General features: G+C 40.2%; 2 protein-coding genes and 1 long non-coding RNA gene across 3 annotated transcripts; 1 reads left to right on the forward strand and 2 right to left on the reverse strand.

Annotated features, from left to right (window-relative positions):
- Positions 1–423, reverse strand: LOC124325963. Its single transcript, XR_006915469.1, has 2 exons — positions 306–423; positions 1–246 (listed from the first exon to the last, which is right to left on the reverse strand). It is a non-coding gene; the product is annotated as an uncharacterized LOC124325963 (long non-coding RNA).
- A 15947-nt stretch (positions 424–16370) lies between these two features.
- Positions 16371–17269, forward strand: LOC124327468. Its single transcript, XM_046786399.1, has 4 exons — positions 16371–16413; positions 16601–16780; positions 16849–16964; positions 17042–17269. The coding sequence occupies exons 2-4, from the start codon at positions 16602–16604 to the stop codon at positions 17188–17190; spliced, it is 444 nt and encodes a 147-aa protein (XP_046642355.1). The 5' UTR covers positions 16371–16413; position 16601; the 3' UTR covers positions 17191–17269.
- A 1772-nt stretch (positions 17270–19041) lies between these two features.
- On the reverse strand, positions 19042–19584 carry LOC124327674. Its single transcript, XM_046786670.1, has one exon. The coding sequence runs from the start codon at positions 19582–19584 to the stop codon at positions 19042–19044; it is 543 nt and encodes a 180-aa protein (XP_046642626.1).
- Positions 19585–20167: the final 583 nt, after the last annotated feature.

Here is a 20167-nt window from a genome sequence, read left to right on the forward strand (position 1 = left end):
TGGGTTTTCTCTTCAATGTATTGCGAGTAAAGATTTGCCTGCCAGAATGGTAGTATGACTATGAAAAATAACGATGGTGCCTGAAAGAGGCAAAGATACTATAAGAACATGTAACATAATAGATATAATAAGACTAGTAATAAAGCAAGGACAGAACATAAGTTGCTTGCAAGCTTATAGACCATAGAACAGAATCTCACAGTGGAATAAAGCTGACGAGAATGCAGAGTATCTCAGATAGCTGAGCTGCAAATATACATAATTAGTACAAGACACATGGAAAATATATATGAGACAATTCTCACCTCTGTTAGACAGAAAACGGAACAAAATCACAGAAAGAAACGTAAATGCCGGTGATTTAGAAGAACTCAAAACTCTGACAACCTGACATAGAAACGAGAGGCAGACGAATGATAAGGCGTATTTCTGACAGCGGGAAGAAATGGAAAAGAGTGTTGCCAGATTGCGAGAAATCGACACAAACATAATTTCGCCGTAACATTCTCCCCCGAATCGAGACGCAACATCGATGAGTCAGTTACACAGTAAGTACGGTACGGTAGTACGGTTAAACAGAACAATAATAAATTCTGAGGCGGTGACAATGAGCAGCTGAGATCTTCTTGCTCGTCTCAGCTGAATCGACGTGACTATTCTCGATCGTAGAGGAATCCTTCGGCGCACGTTCTAGAAGACACAGGCGATGAACAGCTCTCTTATAAATTCCGGTGTCGGCTTGGACCTCTACCACCCTGACCAGGCCGTCTTCTCCTGGGAAAGTTTTGGGGTTGATTGGAATTGATCATCAACACGAGGTCTCCTATAGCGAGAGTCTGCTGTTTAGTCTTCCACTTCTTCCGCGGAACGAGCGATGGAAGATAAAATTTGGTACAGAGGTCCCAAAAGAGTTGAGCTGTGCGTTGCTCATATCGAAAATGCTCCCGGGGCAGGGCGTCTGATAAATCTCCTAGCGGCAAGTCATAAGTCGGCGGACGATTAAACAAAAACGTTTGGAGTTAAAGGCCGAAAATCCGATGGATCCGTGCTGGTGTAAGTTTGTGGTGTAAGCACCGACTTCTGCCAATAGAGTACGAAGCATCTCATCTGTTGGATACCGCAAACCAGCCTTCTCAGTTTCCAGGGCCCGGTAGAGAGCCCGTTTTGTTGAGTGAACGATACAATCATGTGCGCTTCCAAAATGAGGAGCACGCGGAGGTTGGAAGAGCCAGTCGGTATTTTTCACCTTCAGGAACTGTTGAAACGCTCCACTCTTTGGCAATTCTTGAATAAATGAATTAAGCTCGTTCTCGGCTCCCACGAAATTAGTCCCATTGTCCGAGTGGACGGTTGTAGGTTTGGTGTAGGGGAGACTGGAGTAAGCCGGGACGGTTTTCGTTTTCCCCCCATATCTCCCAATATAATCACCCTATTTTATTGTTTTTTACATTTTTACGTATTTAACATGTAGAGGTACCCCCCATATTTTTTATTTCATTTTAGAATAAACCGTTTACCCGTAGGAAACGGCTAAAGTTTTCAAAAATTTGTGGGAGGTGCCAATTTTGGGGGATAAATGAGGACACTAGGGTGGGTGGGGTAGGACATTTAATTTATAAGCCTTAAAATTTGTTAAAAATTAAAAAAAAAATTGAAATCGTGTTTCCCAATATCAATTCTATGTGTCTGTAAAAAAAAAATTATGATTTATCGTGTAAATTGAGATTTACATTTTATGAAAAAAATAGCTTAGCTACGCCCGATTTGAGGGCGGAGCTCCCTGCCTATCTCAACTGCAGTAAAATTTGCTGTCCCAAATTCCCGATAATCTCTCTTTTTTTAAAATGTCCATATTTCCTAAAATAATGGGCCTAAAATTAAATTTTTTTTCTTAAACGATAAAGAAATGAACAAAGTTTCTTCCCGTATAAATATATTATGTTTTTTTTTTGTATTTTTTCCGTAATACCTTTTATGGCGGCGAAAAATTTTTACATCAAAAAGCCGTTTTTTTTTATTTTGTCAATAACTCCCACAGTTATTGACCAAAACACACCAAACTTCAACCCCGATTAGATAACATGTTTTTACATGTTATACTAAAAAATTTTCAAATTAATTGATATTTTCTATTTTTCCCCTCACTGTCCCTCTTGACCCGGTGTCTCGGCATACTCCAGTCTCCCCTAGATATCTATGAAGCGCCGAAAGACCAGCAAAGAGTCTTCAGTGGAGAGAGATTCAGCGAGCGCTTAAAAGACTCCTCTAGTCACCAAGCAAGTAATGATGACGCCGTAACGCTTGAATACTCTATTTCTCCCAGGGCTAGTCTCCAATGGTCCGAAACAATCTATGGCGACATGAGTAAATGGCAGAGAGTAAGAGTCCAAACGAAAGGCTGGTAAATCTCCCATAAGCTGACCAACAGAAGCACCTCTCTCTCGAATGCACATTGAACAGGTTCGCCGTATCTTCTTCACGGTTTATCTTCGCGAGGAGAAAGTTCGTTCCAGCATGATGTGTTTGCTCGTGGAGAACCGCAATCAACTTTTCCGTCAGCGGATGCTTACTGGGTGGAATCGGTGGATGAATGGAGTCGTACGGCAATGTTGCGTGGCCAATCCGCCCGCCCAAACGTAATAAATTATCCGGTCCTAGAAATGGACTGAGCTGGAAGAGATGGGAGGTAGAACGAATAGCCTTTCGTTTCTTCAAACAGTTTATCTCTTCATAAAAACTCTCCTTTTGGCATCTCTCGATCAACTGGTAGGAGGGGCCCTCCAGCTTGAAGAATTCTGAGATGTTAGATTGATTCAGTGGGATGTCGGACCAATCGGAAACATCCGTTGCTAGTTGAGCTGCATAGGTTCTGCAGGTACGAATTTCGTCCGGAACAGCAATCCAAGGAAGATCTTTAGGCCATTCCGATTCCGGCTGGAAGAGAAATTCAGGACCATTCAGCCAGCGTTGTGAGATACCTTCTTCTTCGATGACCGATCGAGTGGCTTCATCTGCTGGATTCAGCTTGCCCGGGACGAAGCGCCATTCTCCCGACTCGGTCAGCGTCTGGATTTCTCCCACAGGATTCGATACATAAACCTAGTAGTAAGAGGCTGTGGGCCTGTGGCTCTGATCCAGTTCCAGACGGTGCTACTATCGGTCCAAAAAAATCGATTATCGATTTTGCGGCTAATGGAGCTGCTGACGAATCTGGCTAATCTGGAACCCGGGAGGGCAGCATTCAATTCCAGCTTGGGGACGGAAATAGTTTTCTTCGGCGCCAACTTGTTGCTGGCCTTGATCTGATGGATGTGGATCCTTCCGTCACGGTAAACATTCCGTACGTAAATAACGGCGGCTTAGGCTTCTTCGGATGCATCGCTGAAGGTGTGCAGCTGTGAATTCTCGATCTGGTTCTCTTCCGGAAACAGAAAGCGATCCAAAGATGTGTTGATTAGTTGACGGACGACAGCAAACCAGCACTTCCACCAGCTCTCATCGCTCTCGTCCACCGCTCCGAGCCAATTCACTCCTTTCATCCCGAGAGATCGTAAACGAATTTTCGCCTTTACAATTAAAGGGGCCGCCGTTCCCAAAGGATCAAAGATGCTGGCCACTTTGCTGGCGATTCCGGCACGAGTGAATTCAAACTCCTCCAGATTCTCCACTCTGAAACCTAGAGAATCTGTTAGTGTGTCCCAAACCAGGCCGAGCACCTTACCGCTCTCGGTATTCGAAAGTGAATGGTGGCGGAGTGGCTTTGCTTGAATGTGATGCGTCGCATTTTATGATTGACTGGACAAATTCGGATGAATTTGAAATCCACCCATTGAGATGCAAATCGGCGGCGGACAGTATCTTCTCGACAACAACAGCTTACTCAAACCCTTTTCTGACGGAACTGGCTGAACTTAAATAGTCGTCGACGTATACCTTCTTCTTGATGACTTCACAATTTTCTCATCTGCCTTTGCATCAATCGCGGCTCGACGGCAGGTATGGATAGCGATAAAGGGGGAACATGTTGCTCCAAACGGAAGGCAATCCATACGGCAAATGATTGTTTCGGCTGACTCCACCTCTCTCCACAAGAAGCAAAAGTAGTTGGCGTCGGCAGGGCGAAGACGGAAGCGACTAATCATGGCCTCCACATCAGCAGCCCAAGCTACTTCTCCCTCTCGAAACTGGGTCAAAACGGCCGGTAACACTGGTTGTAAAGCTGGCCCACTCAGTATGGCGTCGTTTAAACACTTCCCTTTAAAGGGCGCCGCAGCATCAAAAACTACCCGAAGCTTCGGACCCTTGTACACTTCATGATGCGCAAGGAAGTATTTCGCTCCTTCTGCAGCTGTACCAGATAGTATAGATGTGTAGCCCTTTTCAAAATTCTTCTTTATGGCTTTTCTGTAATCGGCTTCGAACTCTGGATCACGTTCAAATCGGCGCAGCAGACTCTTGAACCGATCGTCGGCCATCCGACGATTGCACATCAAATTCGGCTCCCCTTCTCGCCACGTAATGGGCACTTCATATCCCACATTCAACTTCCGGGTTTCACCGTCTAAAATTGAGACGGCCTTTTGATGGTCTTCCGACATCCCGGCGACTTGATATTCGGTGCCGAAATTTTCTGTCTCGCAGAATTGTCTCATCACGTCGGTAAGTTCAGCCAATTGGGTCGATCCGATGATGGTGTTGGTTCTGACAGCTGTGATTGTGGTTCCATCCTACACCACTCCTCGGATCAACACCCGAACCTGTTTCGGACTGCCGTAGGTTCATAATCGCCGCCAATTCTTGATTCCAATGCTGTGACGAGAGGAGAACGATCAGTAACGATTAATATGTCCACTTTACCACCTGTCATCGTCACTGGTAGATCAGCTAGATGATTCCAACGTTTCTTTAGAACTGGCCAATCGGTTACAGGTGTATCACTGGCCACGGTTGGTAACGTTGAGCAGGTAATGGCGACGATAGATTCATCTGAGTCTCTAATGCCGAAACTGATTCGCTGGGAGGGGTAGTGGTTGACGACGTTCCCGGCTCCGACGACGGTAAGGATGTGATGAGCACCACGAAGCTTCAAGAGTTTGGCGAATCCTTGCCGCATCAAGGTGGAGTCGCTTCCTTCATCCACGAACACATTCGCTGTTATCCAGTGCCCGTCTGCATCTTGTATCATTCCTATCGCCACTCTTCGATTGCTTCCGATGTCGCTGAGTAGATTAGCTGGACGCGCAGTGATGGAAGTATCCGGATTGGCTCGATTGACGTCGTGTAAGCGCGTGATGGAACAAGGTGCAGCCGGATTGACTACAGGGCTTCCGTTGAGGACAGAAACGGATCGAATGTCTTGGTTTCAGACAACCAAAACACAGTCGATGCTTTGCACAAAAGCCGACACGTTCTCCTAGAGAAGATGATTTAAAGACGCCGTAACTCTCGAGTTTATGCTCACCTTCACACTTGAAACAAAACGGGAGTGAAGCGGATTTCGATGAGGTGTGTGACGTGGACGATTGTTTGGAAGGGACTGGGTTAGCACGGGCAGTAAAGCGGACGTTGGATTTATGAGCCACTGTTGTCTGTTCTGCCGCAATACTATAAGCGTTTTGATAGGCAGCGGCTCTTTCACAAAGCCAAACTCCGAATGTGTTTAAGCTTCTTATCTCCAAGCCTCCTTTTCGGCTATCGTTCCATGCTAGACGGTCGTGTAGCAGAAGCCTCAAGCAAATCTTCTCAATCAATCCCGCAGAAGATGTCTCCCCAATACGAGAGAGGTCAAACAGATGAGTCCGTACCTTTTCAGCGTACCTTTTAAAGATGGCGGGATCGTTTTTGAGTTTGAGGCCTTCTATGGCTTGTATATGAGCGGATCGCATCAAATCGCGCCGGTGATTTTGCTGTGTCGTAAACTAAAGCGCGGAAAAGGTCGATCCACTCGAACCAGTCAAGGGATCTTCCGGAAAAAAAGGCTCTAGGTCTGCTTTCACTGACGATCGGGATCCAGCTGTGTAGATAGGTTTCAATGTTCCGTTGGCATACCCGTCAATCCAATCGTCGGGAGCGGTATTCTGCTGAGCTTGATTTCGTTTTCAATCTGCTGCCCATTTCGTGAATGATCCGCCCCTATTTCTAACGGAAGAGAAGTTGTCGGGGTTAACATCGACTTGCTGAAGATCTTGGAGAGCCTCCTCTGCTTGTTGTTGTTGAATCTGAAGTTCCTCCGCTCACTTTCGAGCCTGCTCTGCTTGTGTACGGGTCTGCTTGATCAGTTGCTTTGCTGCGTGAATCTCCTCTTTTGTTACTCTCCCAGCGCGCCCGCCGTTCACTTCCGAGGGGGCTTCATCAGCTCTTGACTTCAGGTGTTCATCAGCTTCGGCAATCGCCTGTGCCGTATGTGTGCTTTTCGCCCCCTTCTCTGTCCACTCCTTCGCTTTTCCCCTGTTTCCTATGTATCAAGGCATTGTATATCGATACAGATGGGACTTGATACATAGGAAACTATGGAAAAAGAGAAGGAGTGGGGGCTAAGTCACATATACGGCAATCGGCATCGCCGAATAAAATGCCTGAAAAATGTGTCGAAATTGAGGTCTCACGAAAATTGTGATATCTCGGGCATCTTACAATATTTAGAAAAAATTCTTTTGGATTCGGAAAAAGGGATGGACAAGCTACATTTCCTTTCAATTAGTTTGTTTTTTAAGGCCGAATATACGGCGAAAAACTATGTAAACGGAGGGGGAGAGTTCGGGTTTTCGTGATATTTCACGTTTTTCAACCGTGATTGGAAAACCCATGAACGGAAAAAGATAAAAATCCGGATTTTATTTTGTTAGAATCGCCTTGCGATTCTCAACAGAATAAACCTAGTCCGGATTTTTAGAGTCTTTTTCCGGATTACGATCCGAAATGTACCTCCACCAGAAAGGGGAATTTCGGTCCGCTTGAGTGGGAGATCGCTTTTCTGGTAGCACACTGACATCCATCGTCTATCATATAGATGTCTTAATGTCTAAATCAAATCTGATCTAGCTACAACCTAAATTGGATATCACATGGATACTCAATTTTCTACGGCCTTATGCTATCTTCGTATAAATGTCCTATAGATCTACGTTTATCATACGATCACGGACATCCATTTGTGTCTAGAAATTAGACGTTTAACAGACAGAAGTAACATGACGTCTGTGAGATGTCCAACTTATCTGTCCACAGGATAGATGAGGACGACAAGGTCTTTAAATTTTCATAATTTTAACTGCTAATATTAATTTAGAGCCGTTGAACCACATACAGTTGAAAAGTAATAGGGAGTGGCGTAGTGGGTAGATTACTGGAGTACCACTCCAGAGAACGAGGTTTCTCTCCCATCGAGGAACGTTTCTTTTTTTCTTTTAATTTAAGTATTTTGAAGACGGCTGTAAGCCGTACCCATTTGGATGTCTTACAGCGCGACATTAGTATAGACATAGGCAATCCTATGGACGTCGGGTTAAAATATCTCACTTGGCTGAAAAGATGGGTGACGTATATCCTATAGATAGAGGCGTGCTACCAGGGTTGTTAAAATTAGCTTTTTTAAGTAATTTTTTTTATTTGTGGTCAGCAATTCAATAAGCAAGTATATTTTTAGAAAAGGGAAATGAGAATGTTTTAAATATTAATGAGAGGGAAGGGTATAATGGCTTAGATAGAAATTTTCTCGGTGATGCCTGTTTGGCGACATGCCTTCAACTCGTGAAAAGGTTTCTATCAAGCGAAAATACTGCAGAGATCCTTAAAGGTCAGACGTACAAGGGAGATAGAATAGAGGGGTATAATGGCTTATTAAAACTTTTTTCGGTGTCGCCAAACGGTGGCACATCCTCTACTGGGGAAAAGAATTTTATTAAGCAGAAATACTGCAGAGGTCCTTTTAGGCGGGACGTACAGTATCGTCCACAAAAATCCGAACGCACCTCTTTTTCAAAAGCCCAGTTTAATATATTTTTTTGTTTTTAACTTTCAAGACTTCATATTATGTGTAGAATTAATTGTTTTACAAAGTTCATTTTTTAGAATTAAGAAAAAAATTTCGAAATATTTTTAAAAAATAAAGAAAGAGACCATGGTGTTTGGATTGTTTTGGAAGATACTGTACAAGGATAGAAATAAGGGATGCCACGGTATTTTGTCACACTGATATAGAAACTGAGAATGTTAGAACATACACTTTTGTTTCGGCTTTTCTCTGTATTGCTTTTTGTGTTTACTGTTTTATTTAATCAAAGCGACAGGTGTAAGCGTCTACGTACGAGATTCAACGCTATATTGATGTGACAATCCAGAACAACTTATGTTTCACCACTACTCATTCCATAGCCGTTTCAACAAAAGTTAGGCGTTTCTTTCTGGAATAACAAATTTACTTTACTTTTACTTATGACGATAGAAACTGAGAATGAAGGAACACACATTCGTTTAATTATACTTTAAGCGTTTACTAGTTTGGATTATTGCGGCATAGTGAATCAACTCGAAATTTTCCTTCGTTGATTTGTTACTTTGTTTATTCTTATTATTTATGCATACAATTTAAGGTTTCTTTCGGTATTTAGTAAAAAAAAACAAAGGGTTGTTTTAGAATCGCAATATCTAATTGATTTCATGACTTTCTGTGGCGATATTACTTCTGAAGAATATTTAGTAATAATTGCTGTTGACTCGGAGGGGATCGGGTCAAGCAATATATACTTGGCGTCAGATGTGATGTGAATGCACTGTTCAGTGCTTACATACACAACTATTAGTGACGATTTAACTTTCAAAAAAACAAAATACATGTTTACCTTGGAATTTTAGTGTTTACGGGAAGATAGAAGGTAATAAATTTTGTGTTCTTTTGGCCTAAGCCAATTTACATTTAATTTGGAGAAATTGGACTTCGGCTTCCTTGCCGGAAATATAATCGACTGTAAAATCATTAGAATAGAAGTGTAGGGTATTTCCCTAGTATTGATAATTTTTATTCACTTATCCATTATAGGAAGACTCGATTGTTTTAGAATTTTTGAAGCATTTTAATTAGAATTGGAAACATTAGAAGGAAATTTTAGAATTATCAAAAGTTCAATAAAATGATTGACACGATACGATTTTTACTTTTTCTGTTGGCTCGAGAGACTCGAGGGAATTAAATTGATCTTATGGGCGTCCGATTCTTTAAGCACTAGGGGATTTATTCGTTCTTGATGGAGCGAAAACGGTGGAGAAGCTGGTATTTTGTGTAAAATAACCAAGCATTTTAATTTTAACTTTGGGTCGGCTAGCTGTAACATCTGTGGCATAGGATAAATAAAGGAAATAAATGGTTGAAAAGGTATCTGAAAAAGGAGATTTGTCCATTTTAAACCAACTGTTTTTATGTGATTTTTTTTCGAGGAACTGGGATAGCGGAAGTTGGATTTGAATTGAGGGGAGTGAACACTTATCATCCGTCTTTCCAGCAGCAACCTTTTGATATGACATATCTTGGATCTGTGTGGTCATGTTCTATATGTATTAGACTTTCCGTTTGGGGAGGAGTGATTGATGTATCCACTTCTAGAGAAGGGATGATCCAAGAGGGTATGTTTGTGGGATGGTAGGGGCAATATTGTGGAGTTGATATGTGGGGTTGGATCTACGGGGATGGCTACCGTAAATATCGGTATGACTTGCCTTAGGGTTGGTACATTGGGGGTGCTGGGAGTGCTAGGAGTGATGGGGCTAATGCTTGGGGTGGAAACGGGAGAAGGAGGGGATGAAAAACGAGGGGGAGATCTGGGTTGGACTTTGCTGATATTTGAGAAAATTTCTGGAACTGTCCATGTCGTTCCGCGTATAGCTGGCATTGACTCTGGAGCTGATGGGTTAAATGGAAATGGTTGATGGTAATATACGTGTTTTGAAGAGGAAGAGTTTGTTGTGTTATTAAATCGTGTGAAAAATAGGTAGATAACTAGACAAATAATTATGATAGGGATTATAGTGAAAAAGGATGTGAAATTTGTAAACCAGTTGGTCCAGGAACATTCGAATCTTGTTTTTTAATCAAAATGTAAAAGAATAGGTGAAATCGGGTTGATCGCGTCATGCTGCATGACGGCCATTAATTTACCAATCATTTTCATTTGTTCATTTTCTTTAGAGTGGAAAGAGGTTTCTAGATTATGTAAATATTTAGCTTCAATATAAACTTCTTCTTCAAAGTGACTTTTCAGGCAAATGGAAGAGATTTTGATATTGGATTTGATCGGAGTCCAGTTTTTTTTTACATATTCAAACGTTTTTCCGTTAAGGTTAACATGACCGTTGCTCCAGGTGCAAGGTCGGACTTTTTTACGGGTGAATCCGTCTTTTCCTATTGTGTAACCGTTAAATTTTGGTTCAAAGCCACATTTGGTTTTATGGGCTTCTACTTTTACGGTGGTCTTTTTACATTGTAGAATGATCATTTGACCGTCGGCTTGTACGCGTTGACAAGTCGGAAATCCTAAAATTATTTCTGCTAGCATGGGGCTAGATTGTGCTGTTGTCATGGCTAAGAATTTTTTAGTTTTTTGGGATTCACAGTATACGTTTCAGATTTCGTCATTTAATTGATTAGAAATTTCTTTGATGAAAGAACTGGATGTATATTGATGATGGCTTGCCTCATCAATAATTTCTGCTCCATTTGCTTGGAATGTATCATTTTTATTGCGGATGGAATACTTCGTTTCTATTTTTGAAATCGATAAGGTTGGGGATCGCATCATTGTTTTGTCTATTATATTGGGAAAATACGCTAAGAGTTAAGCAATGTTTAGTAATATTATTGGTTTTTATTTATTGTTTTCTTAATTAATCCAAAGAAGTCCGGTGGAGCTGTCATAGTCAATTTTTCAGTTTTAGCTAGTTCTGGTGCAGTTTTTGTAAATAATTTTAAGGTTGGATGTTTTGACTGTAACACAAGAGTCTTGATGAGAACTAGGAATGAGTCTTTTTTTAGATATAAAAATTTAACGACATTGTCTGTATCGCAGTTTACTGCTCTCAGAGTTTAATTTCCTAATTTTAGCTTACCAAAACAAAGGTTGGTTCTATCGTTTACAATGTAAATGCCATTTAAATTATGACCTGGTTCGGAATGAGTTGAAACGGTGTGATTGATTTTTATCTACTGGGGCGCGGAAATATTGAATAAAAGTATCTTCAATTCCTTTAACTTTAAAAGAGTGATCAAAATTACAAATTTTTTCTGGTGTACCATTAATTTAAAGTTTGTTTTTAATATCTCGATTGTGTTGAGTTTCTGAACTTTCTGCATCGTATAGTAAAGCTTTCTTTGTCAAATGACTTCGTAGATGCAATGAGGAGATCGTACGTTAGGCTTGTTCCATATAAAAGTTAAATGACCTTTGTGGAGTAAGGGATCATTATTTGACTGAAGATTCGGATTTAAAATACCAAAAGGAGATTTGATCGGGCAATTAATGTAGTTTTGTGTTATATTGAATTCTTAAATTTCACAATTCAATATTTTATGAATTTCTCCAGATCTAAGGCTTGGTACAGGGCACGTTTTGTAGAACGGACCAAGCTTCCCTTACGAAAAAATCAGCTATGCGCTCGACCTTGAAGCTAGCGGCAAGCTGATTTGGTTCAAGCTAGTGATTTCTAGCTTGCCGCTAGCTGGCAATTATGTGAATTTCTTCATGCTTGCGCAGCTCTCCTTCAAAATACCTGAACATAAGGTAAACTATTTTAGCCTACCTTCGCATAGCTTGCTTTAAACTAAAGCTATGCTCAAAACTCCTAGCTTGATTCGACCTGTCTTTTTTAAGCTATATCTAAGCTAGTATTTATGCTGGATAAGGTAAACTGTTTTAGCCTGCCTCCGCATAGCTTACTTCAAGCTAAAGCTATGCTTAGAACTCCTAGCTCGATTCGACCTGTCTTTTTAAAGCTATATCTAAGCTATTACACTACAGCTTATTTACAGGTCTCCGGCCGTTTTGAAAAAATGGAACCCCCAGACCTCGATTAAAGTTCCCGATGCGGATTATAATGAGCCTCCCTTAGAGAAATTTCTCTAATCCCTCGGATTAAATAAAAATAAATTAAATAAAAACGGTATCGCTACATTAAATTGACCGAATTACCATTTAAAAAATTGAGCAGTACGTAATATATAAGACTAACAATAAAATAGATTTGGATTTTTGTATTTGTTTTAATCAGTTTCAAATGTGTTGACGATTGCTGTGATAATAAAGGTTTCAGTCAAATCATTCATCATAGCACATACTCTTTTAGCCTTAATACTTATGGGATCATATGCAAAAAGTTCCTTACTGAGGCCAATCAATTTAGTAGTGTGACCGGGAATCGCGGAGAAAACTGTGTTTTTAATTGGTTGGGGTACATACGTTTTTTGTGAATGAGTGACAAATTTTCTACCAACTATGAATGCTCTTGCTATTCATCAATCTCAATCGTGAAAATGCTTTCAATCTTAAAGAAATTCCCATCTTCCATAAAAGCACAATAGTTATTCCTTTTTGGACTGCGGTTATAACTGCTAGTAGTAAAAATGGACTGAGTTTCCACGACTTTAAGTCTTGCATAAAAAATACCTTTAATGGAATCAGGGAATTCTTTACAACGAAGAGACGGAGAATAATTTCGAATCGCGATTTCTTCAAAAATGGTCAAGTTGCGGTAACCTGTAGTAACTCCCAAGAGAAGGATTTTACCATCGTTTACATGAACCCCTTTGGAAAGTTCCCTAGGTGTAGTAATTATGACAATAAACAAACGACGTGATGTGGAAGATTGTTGGTTTTGATCAAATCCAACGCTTCATCACGAACGGACATTTTAACAAGCGATCCACGATTCAAGTAGACCGAAATCCCGGAGCGGCTTTCCAGATCTAAATCCGGAAACGCCCTTAAAAATATATAAAAAATATAGTCATGTTCGTCCGGATTTACCTGCGTTTGCAGAAATACGAAATTCCTGCCCGTTTACGAGATATTAAGCGTTAAAGTGTGGGATTTTTGAATTTTTTCAGAAATGGGGGGTGCTTTTACATCGTTTTTTGGAAAAGCGGGGGAGCTAGAGTAAAAACTAATTTTATAGAAAGGTTTATTACTATGTCAACCACCAAAATCTAAAAGGAATTTTCTTTCCGGATTTTATTGGTTGAGTTATGACTAATTTCCTGAGAGGCTCATTTTTCCCTTTTCCCTCTCTGTCTGGCAGCCATTTTTATTGTACTGTCCTCCGCGCCCCTTGCGGAAGCCAGCTTGGTTCCACTAAATATGAAGGCCGATATGACTTCTATGGGTCTAAAATGAAGGCCAACAGATAAAACCTTCTGCTTGCTTCCGCAAGGAGCGCGGCGGAGAGTACAAAAAAATGGCTGCCAGACAGAGAGGGAAAAGGGAAAAATGAGCCTCTCAGTAAATTTGCCAACCATCTCAGTAAATCTCAACCAATAAAATCCGGAAAGAAAATTCCTTTTGGATTTTGTTAGTTGAGATAGCAATAAACCTTTTTATACAATTAGTTTTTTCTATAGCTCCTTCGCTTTTCAGAAAAGCGATGTCAAAGCACCCCCCATTTCTGACAAAATTAAAAAAACCCACACTTTAACGCTTAATATCTCGTAAACGGGTGGGAATTTCGTCTTTCTGCAAACGCAGGTAAATCCGGCGTGCAGAGACAAACATGATTATATTTTTTATATATTTTTAAGGGTGTTTCCGGATTTAGATCTGGAAAGCCCCTCCGGGATTTTGGTCTACTTGATTCGTGGATCGCTTGTTAATTAGAAAATTAATGGCCATTTGTTTACCTGTATGTTGAGTGCCATTACACATGCTCATCATTTCTCCATTAAACCATTCAGGAATGAATGTTGAGGTAGCCCACAAACACCCCCAATCAAAGACAGACTGACAAAGGTGAACCAAAAAATGGACATTAATTGTGATGGACTTCTTAGTATACAGTTTTTCCATATCAATTACAAGTTGCTCAAATAGAATTTGCGCCTTGAGAACATCTTCCCTTGATAGACGGTTTTGTAAGAGAAGATAGATCCCATAAGAAAGATTACTGTAGTGCATAAAATACTTTTGAGGCAGCAAATCTTGTAAGATAGGGAAATAATACAGCTGAAAAGTACGGAAAGTGGACGCTTTCCAATCACTAGTAATATCTAGACATTCTATAGTACGAGTAATTTCGTAAGGAGGTTTGGCTGCAATTAGTCTGCTATTGATAACTTTCATTTTTCTTCCCAAATACCATTCTTTTTTTCCATTTTCACCAACTGTTGAAGTAAACAAAATGATGTAGCTTTTGAATACGCCTTGGCAGCAAGAATATAGATAGTCGGGAACCAAAGCTTTTATAAAATTGAAGTCAGGTAAATCCATAAAAATATTTGGGCCAACCACCCCATTGATTCGTTGGCCAGATTCCATTGCCATCTTGACGTCTCTTAAATGCTGTTCCAAGGATCTTGAAGAGTAAGTGAGGTGCTCCAGATTATTTTCCTCGTCAAATTCTTCGTCAGGCTGAGGGTAAACTCGAATGGTTCCACGTCCTTTAGAAATCTGTTCTCCAGGGTGAAGGCAAAAATCACAGCCGCAATCTCCATTGTGTTGGGTAGTGTTAGTAAGGGCAGAGCGAGCGATGGTGTCCACTGTGATGACAAGAACTCGAATCTTGTACAGTTTTCCGTTGTAATGAAATCCATCTCTCTCAAGTTTCTTCAACTTTGCGATGGATCCTCTCATGACTGCATATTTGGGGGGTTTCTTGTTGCCAACCCAGATGGCCAACAATATTACGAACTTTCGCCGATCTTTGTAACTGGCTTCGGTGACGATCGCCATCAATGGCCAAAACGAATACTTGCTAGTCTTGAAATATTTTGCCCCATCGGCATTTATCTGTAATGTGACAGTATAACTGTCAATTTTTCCTTGGTCTCGAAGCGCTTTATAACCATCTCCGGAATCAACATCACTCAGAGTATCACCATCTTCTTGTTGGTTGTTCGTGTCTGATGAGAGACTATGGTGTTGCAAGAAATATTGCAGCTGTTTTTCAATCGGCATTTCAATTATGATGCAGTCGCTTGATTTGTTTTTGAAGTGCTTGTGACCATAACTTTGATGTACAGTATCCTACAGAAAAATCCGAACACAGCTCTTTTTCAAAAGCGGAATTCAATGTATATTTTTTGTTTTTAACTTTGAAAACTTCATATTATATGTAGAATTAATTGTTTTACAAAGTTCATTTATTAGAATTAAGAAAAAAAATGCCGAAATATTTTTTTTTAAATAAAGAAAGAGACCAAGGTGTTCGGATTTTTTTGTAGGATACTGTACTTTGGGATATTTGTCGTCTCGAACGACAAGAACATTTTCACACTTTAAGGATCGGCAAATATACGTAATTTCCACTTCTGACTTTAAGTGATTGTACTTTGACATTAGATTATGTACACTGGTGAGTCGCTTGTGGACACCTTGTGTGGACATGTTTAGAATTTTAAGATGATGATCTAATGCTTTTTTCGTCAAGCTGTTGGATAGATAGTAGGCAACACTTAAAATTGATAGATAAACAGATGGGGGGTCTTCACTTTCAACCTACATGGAACGAAGGAAAAATCAAAATTTATGTATACTATTGGCTTTAATAATTACTGACAATAATAATTATATCATGGTCATCACTAAAATCAGAATCAGAATCCATGTAAGGAGTTGCCGTATCTAGTTGGACATACTGGCTTGGCTGACTTTCTATTTCTCGAGTAAATTCCAAACCTGCTGGACCACTATTCGAAGTGACTAATGGAGGGGGATCTTCATTTTGGGAGATCTATGTAAAGATTACTAATTTGTATTGTATGGATGCAAAAAGAAATAAACTCGTTAAGTTCTAATTACCATTAAGTTTTGATGTTCGCTGACTACATCTACATCCTTGGATGGAACTGAAATATTCACTGAAATTGATGCCGAACTCTCGGTCTCAAGCATTATTTGAGTTCTTCTATACTCTAATTCTTCTTCCCGTTCCGCAGCTCGTTTTCTGGATTTTCTTGTACCCCCTTCTTTTCCTTTAAAATCACGAGACATATTGGCTGATTTGAAATTAGAAAGAAGATGAAAAGTAAACACGCAAAACAAAGACTTGACAGTAGCCTGCAATAGGCGGCTGCTATATGTTTATTTTTACAGTCGAAAAATATTACCCGGCAACATTGTAAAAAAAAGAGCTGCAGTTTCCCGCGTAAAAAATCTCGTCTGCACTGAAATGTTCAGATCGTCACTCTGAATGTGCTCTCGTTTTCTGTCTTGATAAAAAGTAAGTTGTGACTTTTTTAAATTGATTTATCATATATTGCATAGCCTATAGCCTGTTTTTGAGAGGCAATGGTTTTCTGAAACCATTTTTTAGCAAAGTTAATGCAAGCCTTGTATATTACCTTTGATTATTTTACGCTCTGAAACTTTATCTTTAGTCATGAGGAATTTACATTTTTGTATCATAGAATGGCAAAGTCAACAGTCAATTTCCCAGTCATTCTTTTTAAGTGTACTGATGAGAAACTTATCATCACTACAATGCGCAGCTTCTTCAAGCCTAGTCTTAGTCTAGATAACATGGATTTGATCGACTGCATCTCTTTGTTGGATTCATGGATCCAAAGTAAAAAGGTCATCGTATTCAGGTTATTTTATAGTTCTTGTTTTGTATTAAACTTGTATCTGTTTATTCTAACGATAAAATGTTTCATAGATGGACTAGTGAGGATGATGATAAAACCCCTTATGATTTCACCGATTATTCAATTCCAGAGAATTGTGATGGAAGTAAATTTGTAATGAAGACTGGCCTAATTCTCTATCACTGTGGTACAATAAATATCTACATTTACATTTTACCCTAATTTATTCCAAACTTTCATTTGTTTTTATTCCGTTATGTTTAGATGATCTTTCCAAAATTGCATTGGAAAGAGACAAACTTATCATGGAAAATATTGAAAAGACTGGAACAAGGTTTACTTCAAAGGCAAAGCGTTCCCTTTGTTATCCAACAATGGTTCCAAGACCTGCTGGTTATACCCTTGATGATTAAGACGAGATTAGTGGTGATGGTGTTATAACTGATATATCACAGTCACAACCTCAACCTTCAAAGAAAAGAACTTATGCAGAATTGGACAAAGTATAGGCTAATATTATTTTATTTTTGGTCACGCATTCAATAATTGTAAGACTAATTCTTTTTTTTTCAAATAAGGAAAACATGGAACTACACAGTAAAAATCAAAAACTTGAAAATGATGTGGACAAACTCGCGAAGGAGTGTGCCGAGTACGAAGATAAAAAGGCTGACGTCGAAGAAGAACTAGAGAAATTGAAAAGGGAACAACCTATAGCTCTCATTGAGAGTAAGAACTTAAACAATTCTGTGATATGTTTCATACCTTTAATAACCAATAATTTCTACAGAAATGAAGGAGCATGTTCTGGATTTGGGACACATTTTGAAAAATTCAACAGCCCTACAGGCATCCAATAACCTTTCTCCTACATCATCTTTTGCCGGAAGCCCTGGTCTTCTTAACAGCAGAGCTGTAAATTCTGATAAGGTATATCCACATCCATATTCTGCTTTATATTCGTATAGTTCTAACTAAATGAATTCTATGTGTAAAAAGGTTTTCCTTTTTAAAGAAGTTTTGATCAGCGAGAGCAGTTTGAGGAAGGCAAAGGTGGCTCTAAAAACAGACGGCAATTCAAACAAATCAAGAAATAATGGTGTTGCGATTATTATGGACGCTTTGTATCAGCCAGAAGAATCGGCTAACATGTCTCTTTCCGGCAATACCTGCCCAAGTATGCCAGGCTCTAAGCCAAAGCCAGCAAATCCCAAGGAGGTCTTGAATGAAATTATAGGTACGTTATCGACAAAACCTCTTTTTTTATGCATCGGATAGTTATATAACCACTTATTTCTTAGGTTTCATGGTAAGATATTGGAATCAAGCATACAAAGGATCTATTCTGACAGAGCAGCAAGTTAAAGAAGCTGTAAGTGCCAAACTCATGGCGGTCCACACAAGCGAGAAAAAGCAGAAAAAGAAGATGCTGGCCAACGAGGCATCGTCAACACTTACCGTAGGAGCTGCCAATACTGCTACAGTTCCAATTACTACTACTGATGTTTAATTATTTAAAGTTTTCCAAATCTCCTGCCGGCCAAGTGGTCTTTTAATCAATTGCATTCTGATCCAAAAGCTGTTACGCTTTTGTAAGCAATAACTTCTAATCCCGAAAGTCAAAAGTGTTGTTATTTGTATTGTTCTATATTCTTACTTGTGTGAGTAATGTTTATGTCTGTTCGTTGGAGCGCGTGATTATGCCCAACATTATGTGTCGTGTTTTGAAATACAAAGTCGAATTCAACTCAAAATTTTAACATGCTGTTTATTTTGTTTTATTTGCCCGACCCCCGCCTCAAGTTAACTGACAAAAACAAGTTAACTAAAATCAGTTTATTACAAGCTAAATTTTATCACCTAGTTATTGGTTGAATTAACTTAGCTTGAAAAAAGCTAAAATAATTAAGCTTATTTTAAGCTGACCCTCAACAACTAAAAATCAGTTGATAAATGGAAGGATAATATCGTCCATTTTTAGCCTAAACTTTATCAGCTAATTGCAAGCTTGGCGGTCCAAATTGTCAAGCTAAGACAAGCTTGAAACTAGCTGTTTTTTTGTAAGGGTTTCGTGAGCTCCGCCGAGGTGTGGTGCTCGTGGAGGCTGGAAGTACCTATCAATCACCTTCTCTTTTCGGAACTGCGACAGCTTCGGGTCCTTTTCGAGTTGAACCAACAAAATGGTTCAACTCACGCTCCGCTCCGACGAAGTTCGTTCCATTATCGGAGTGGACAGTGGCAGGTTTTCCGAATAGACCAATGAATCAACGAAAGACGAGCAGAAAATCTTCACTTGACGATGATTCGGTTAATTTCAAATGTACCGCTCTTGTTGCCAGAGAAGTGAAGGTGAGGGTACCATACCGCTTTGTCACTCTGTTCCAGCCAGGACTCGTCTCTATAGTACTGAAATAGTCAACTGTGGTGTGGAAGAAAGGCGGAGAAGAGGAATCAAGTCGCACGGCTGGTAGATCGCCCATCAGTTGAGCGGCTGGAACCGCTCTCTTCTTGATGCACGTTGGGCACATTCGACGCACCTTCTTGACCAGTTCTTGCCCGCGAATGATCAAAAAATGTTGACACAGTTTGGTGAATAAATAGTGGGTTCCGGCGTGATGCATCTGACCGTGCACGACTTTGACTATTTTCTCCGTGTGCGAGTGCTTGCTGGGAAGTAACGGAGGGTGACGGGCATCGTACAGCAGCTTCGCTCTATCAATCCGGCCACCTGACGTAAGATTCCATCTTACCCAAGCTTCGGGCTTAACACCAGTAGATGGGAAAAGGAACGAAATGGCTTTCCTCATTTAAGTCTGGCGATGTCTTCCGGAAAAGCTTCTGATTGACATTGTTTGAAGAGGTTCTTCGTTTTTCTTTCTAATTTTAAGAATGATGAAAGGTTAGAATGGTCCAAACTGATTGCTGACCAATCAAACGGATCCGGATTGAACTGGACAGAATACAATTTGGTGGCTTTGAGTTCGGCCGTCGCCGCCATCCACGACAGATCTGTGGGCCAGGTTGATTCAGGTTGTAGTAGAAATTCCGGGCCATCTTGCAAGATCTTTGACCATACTTCTTTTCCGATGGCGGAACGGGTCGCGGCGTCAGCAGGGTTGAGTTTGCCGGGAATAAAACGCCATTCGTCGCTCTCTGTTAACGTCTGGATCTCTCCTACTCAGTCGGCGACGAAGATTTAGTAAAACGAGGTGGTTGCTCTTACCCCATTTCGGCAGTACTGGAGTCTGTCCAGAAATATCTGCGGCCGATGGAATGGGTGAGACAGTTAGACAAAAAATGATCAGCATTTGAAATTTCTAAAATGTAGTCTATAATCAAGAACAACCTGAAATGTACATACCTGAAATGTCATTGTCTTTGCTATTTCCT

The sequence above is a fragment of the Daphnia pulicaria genome, chromosome 2, assembly GCF_021234035.1.
Source record: "Daphnia pulicaria isolate SC F1-1A chromosome 2, SC_F0-13Bv2, whole genome shotgun sequence".
Taxonomy (NCBI): Eukaryota; Metazoa; Arthropoda; class Branchiopoda; order Diplostraca; family Daphniidae; genus Daphnia; species Daphnia pulicaria.

Coding starts and splice junctions, on each gene's coding strand:
- LOC124327468 (XM_046786399.1), top strand. CDS start 16,602: ATGGCAAAGTCAACAGTCAATTTCCCAGTCATTCTTTTTAAGTGTACT. Junction 16,781..16,848: donor AAAAAGGTCATCGTATTCAG/GTTATTTTATAG, acceptor AATGTTTCATAG/ATGGACTAGTGAGGATGATG. Junction 16,965..17,041: donor CCTAATTCTCTATCACTGTG/GTACAATAAATA, acceptor CGTTATGTTTAG/ATGATCTTTCCAAAATTGCA.
- LOC124327674 (XM_046786670.1), bottom strand. CDS start 19,584: ATGAGGAAAGCCATTTCGTTCCTTTTCCCATCTACTGGTGTTAAGCCC.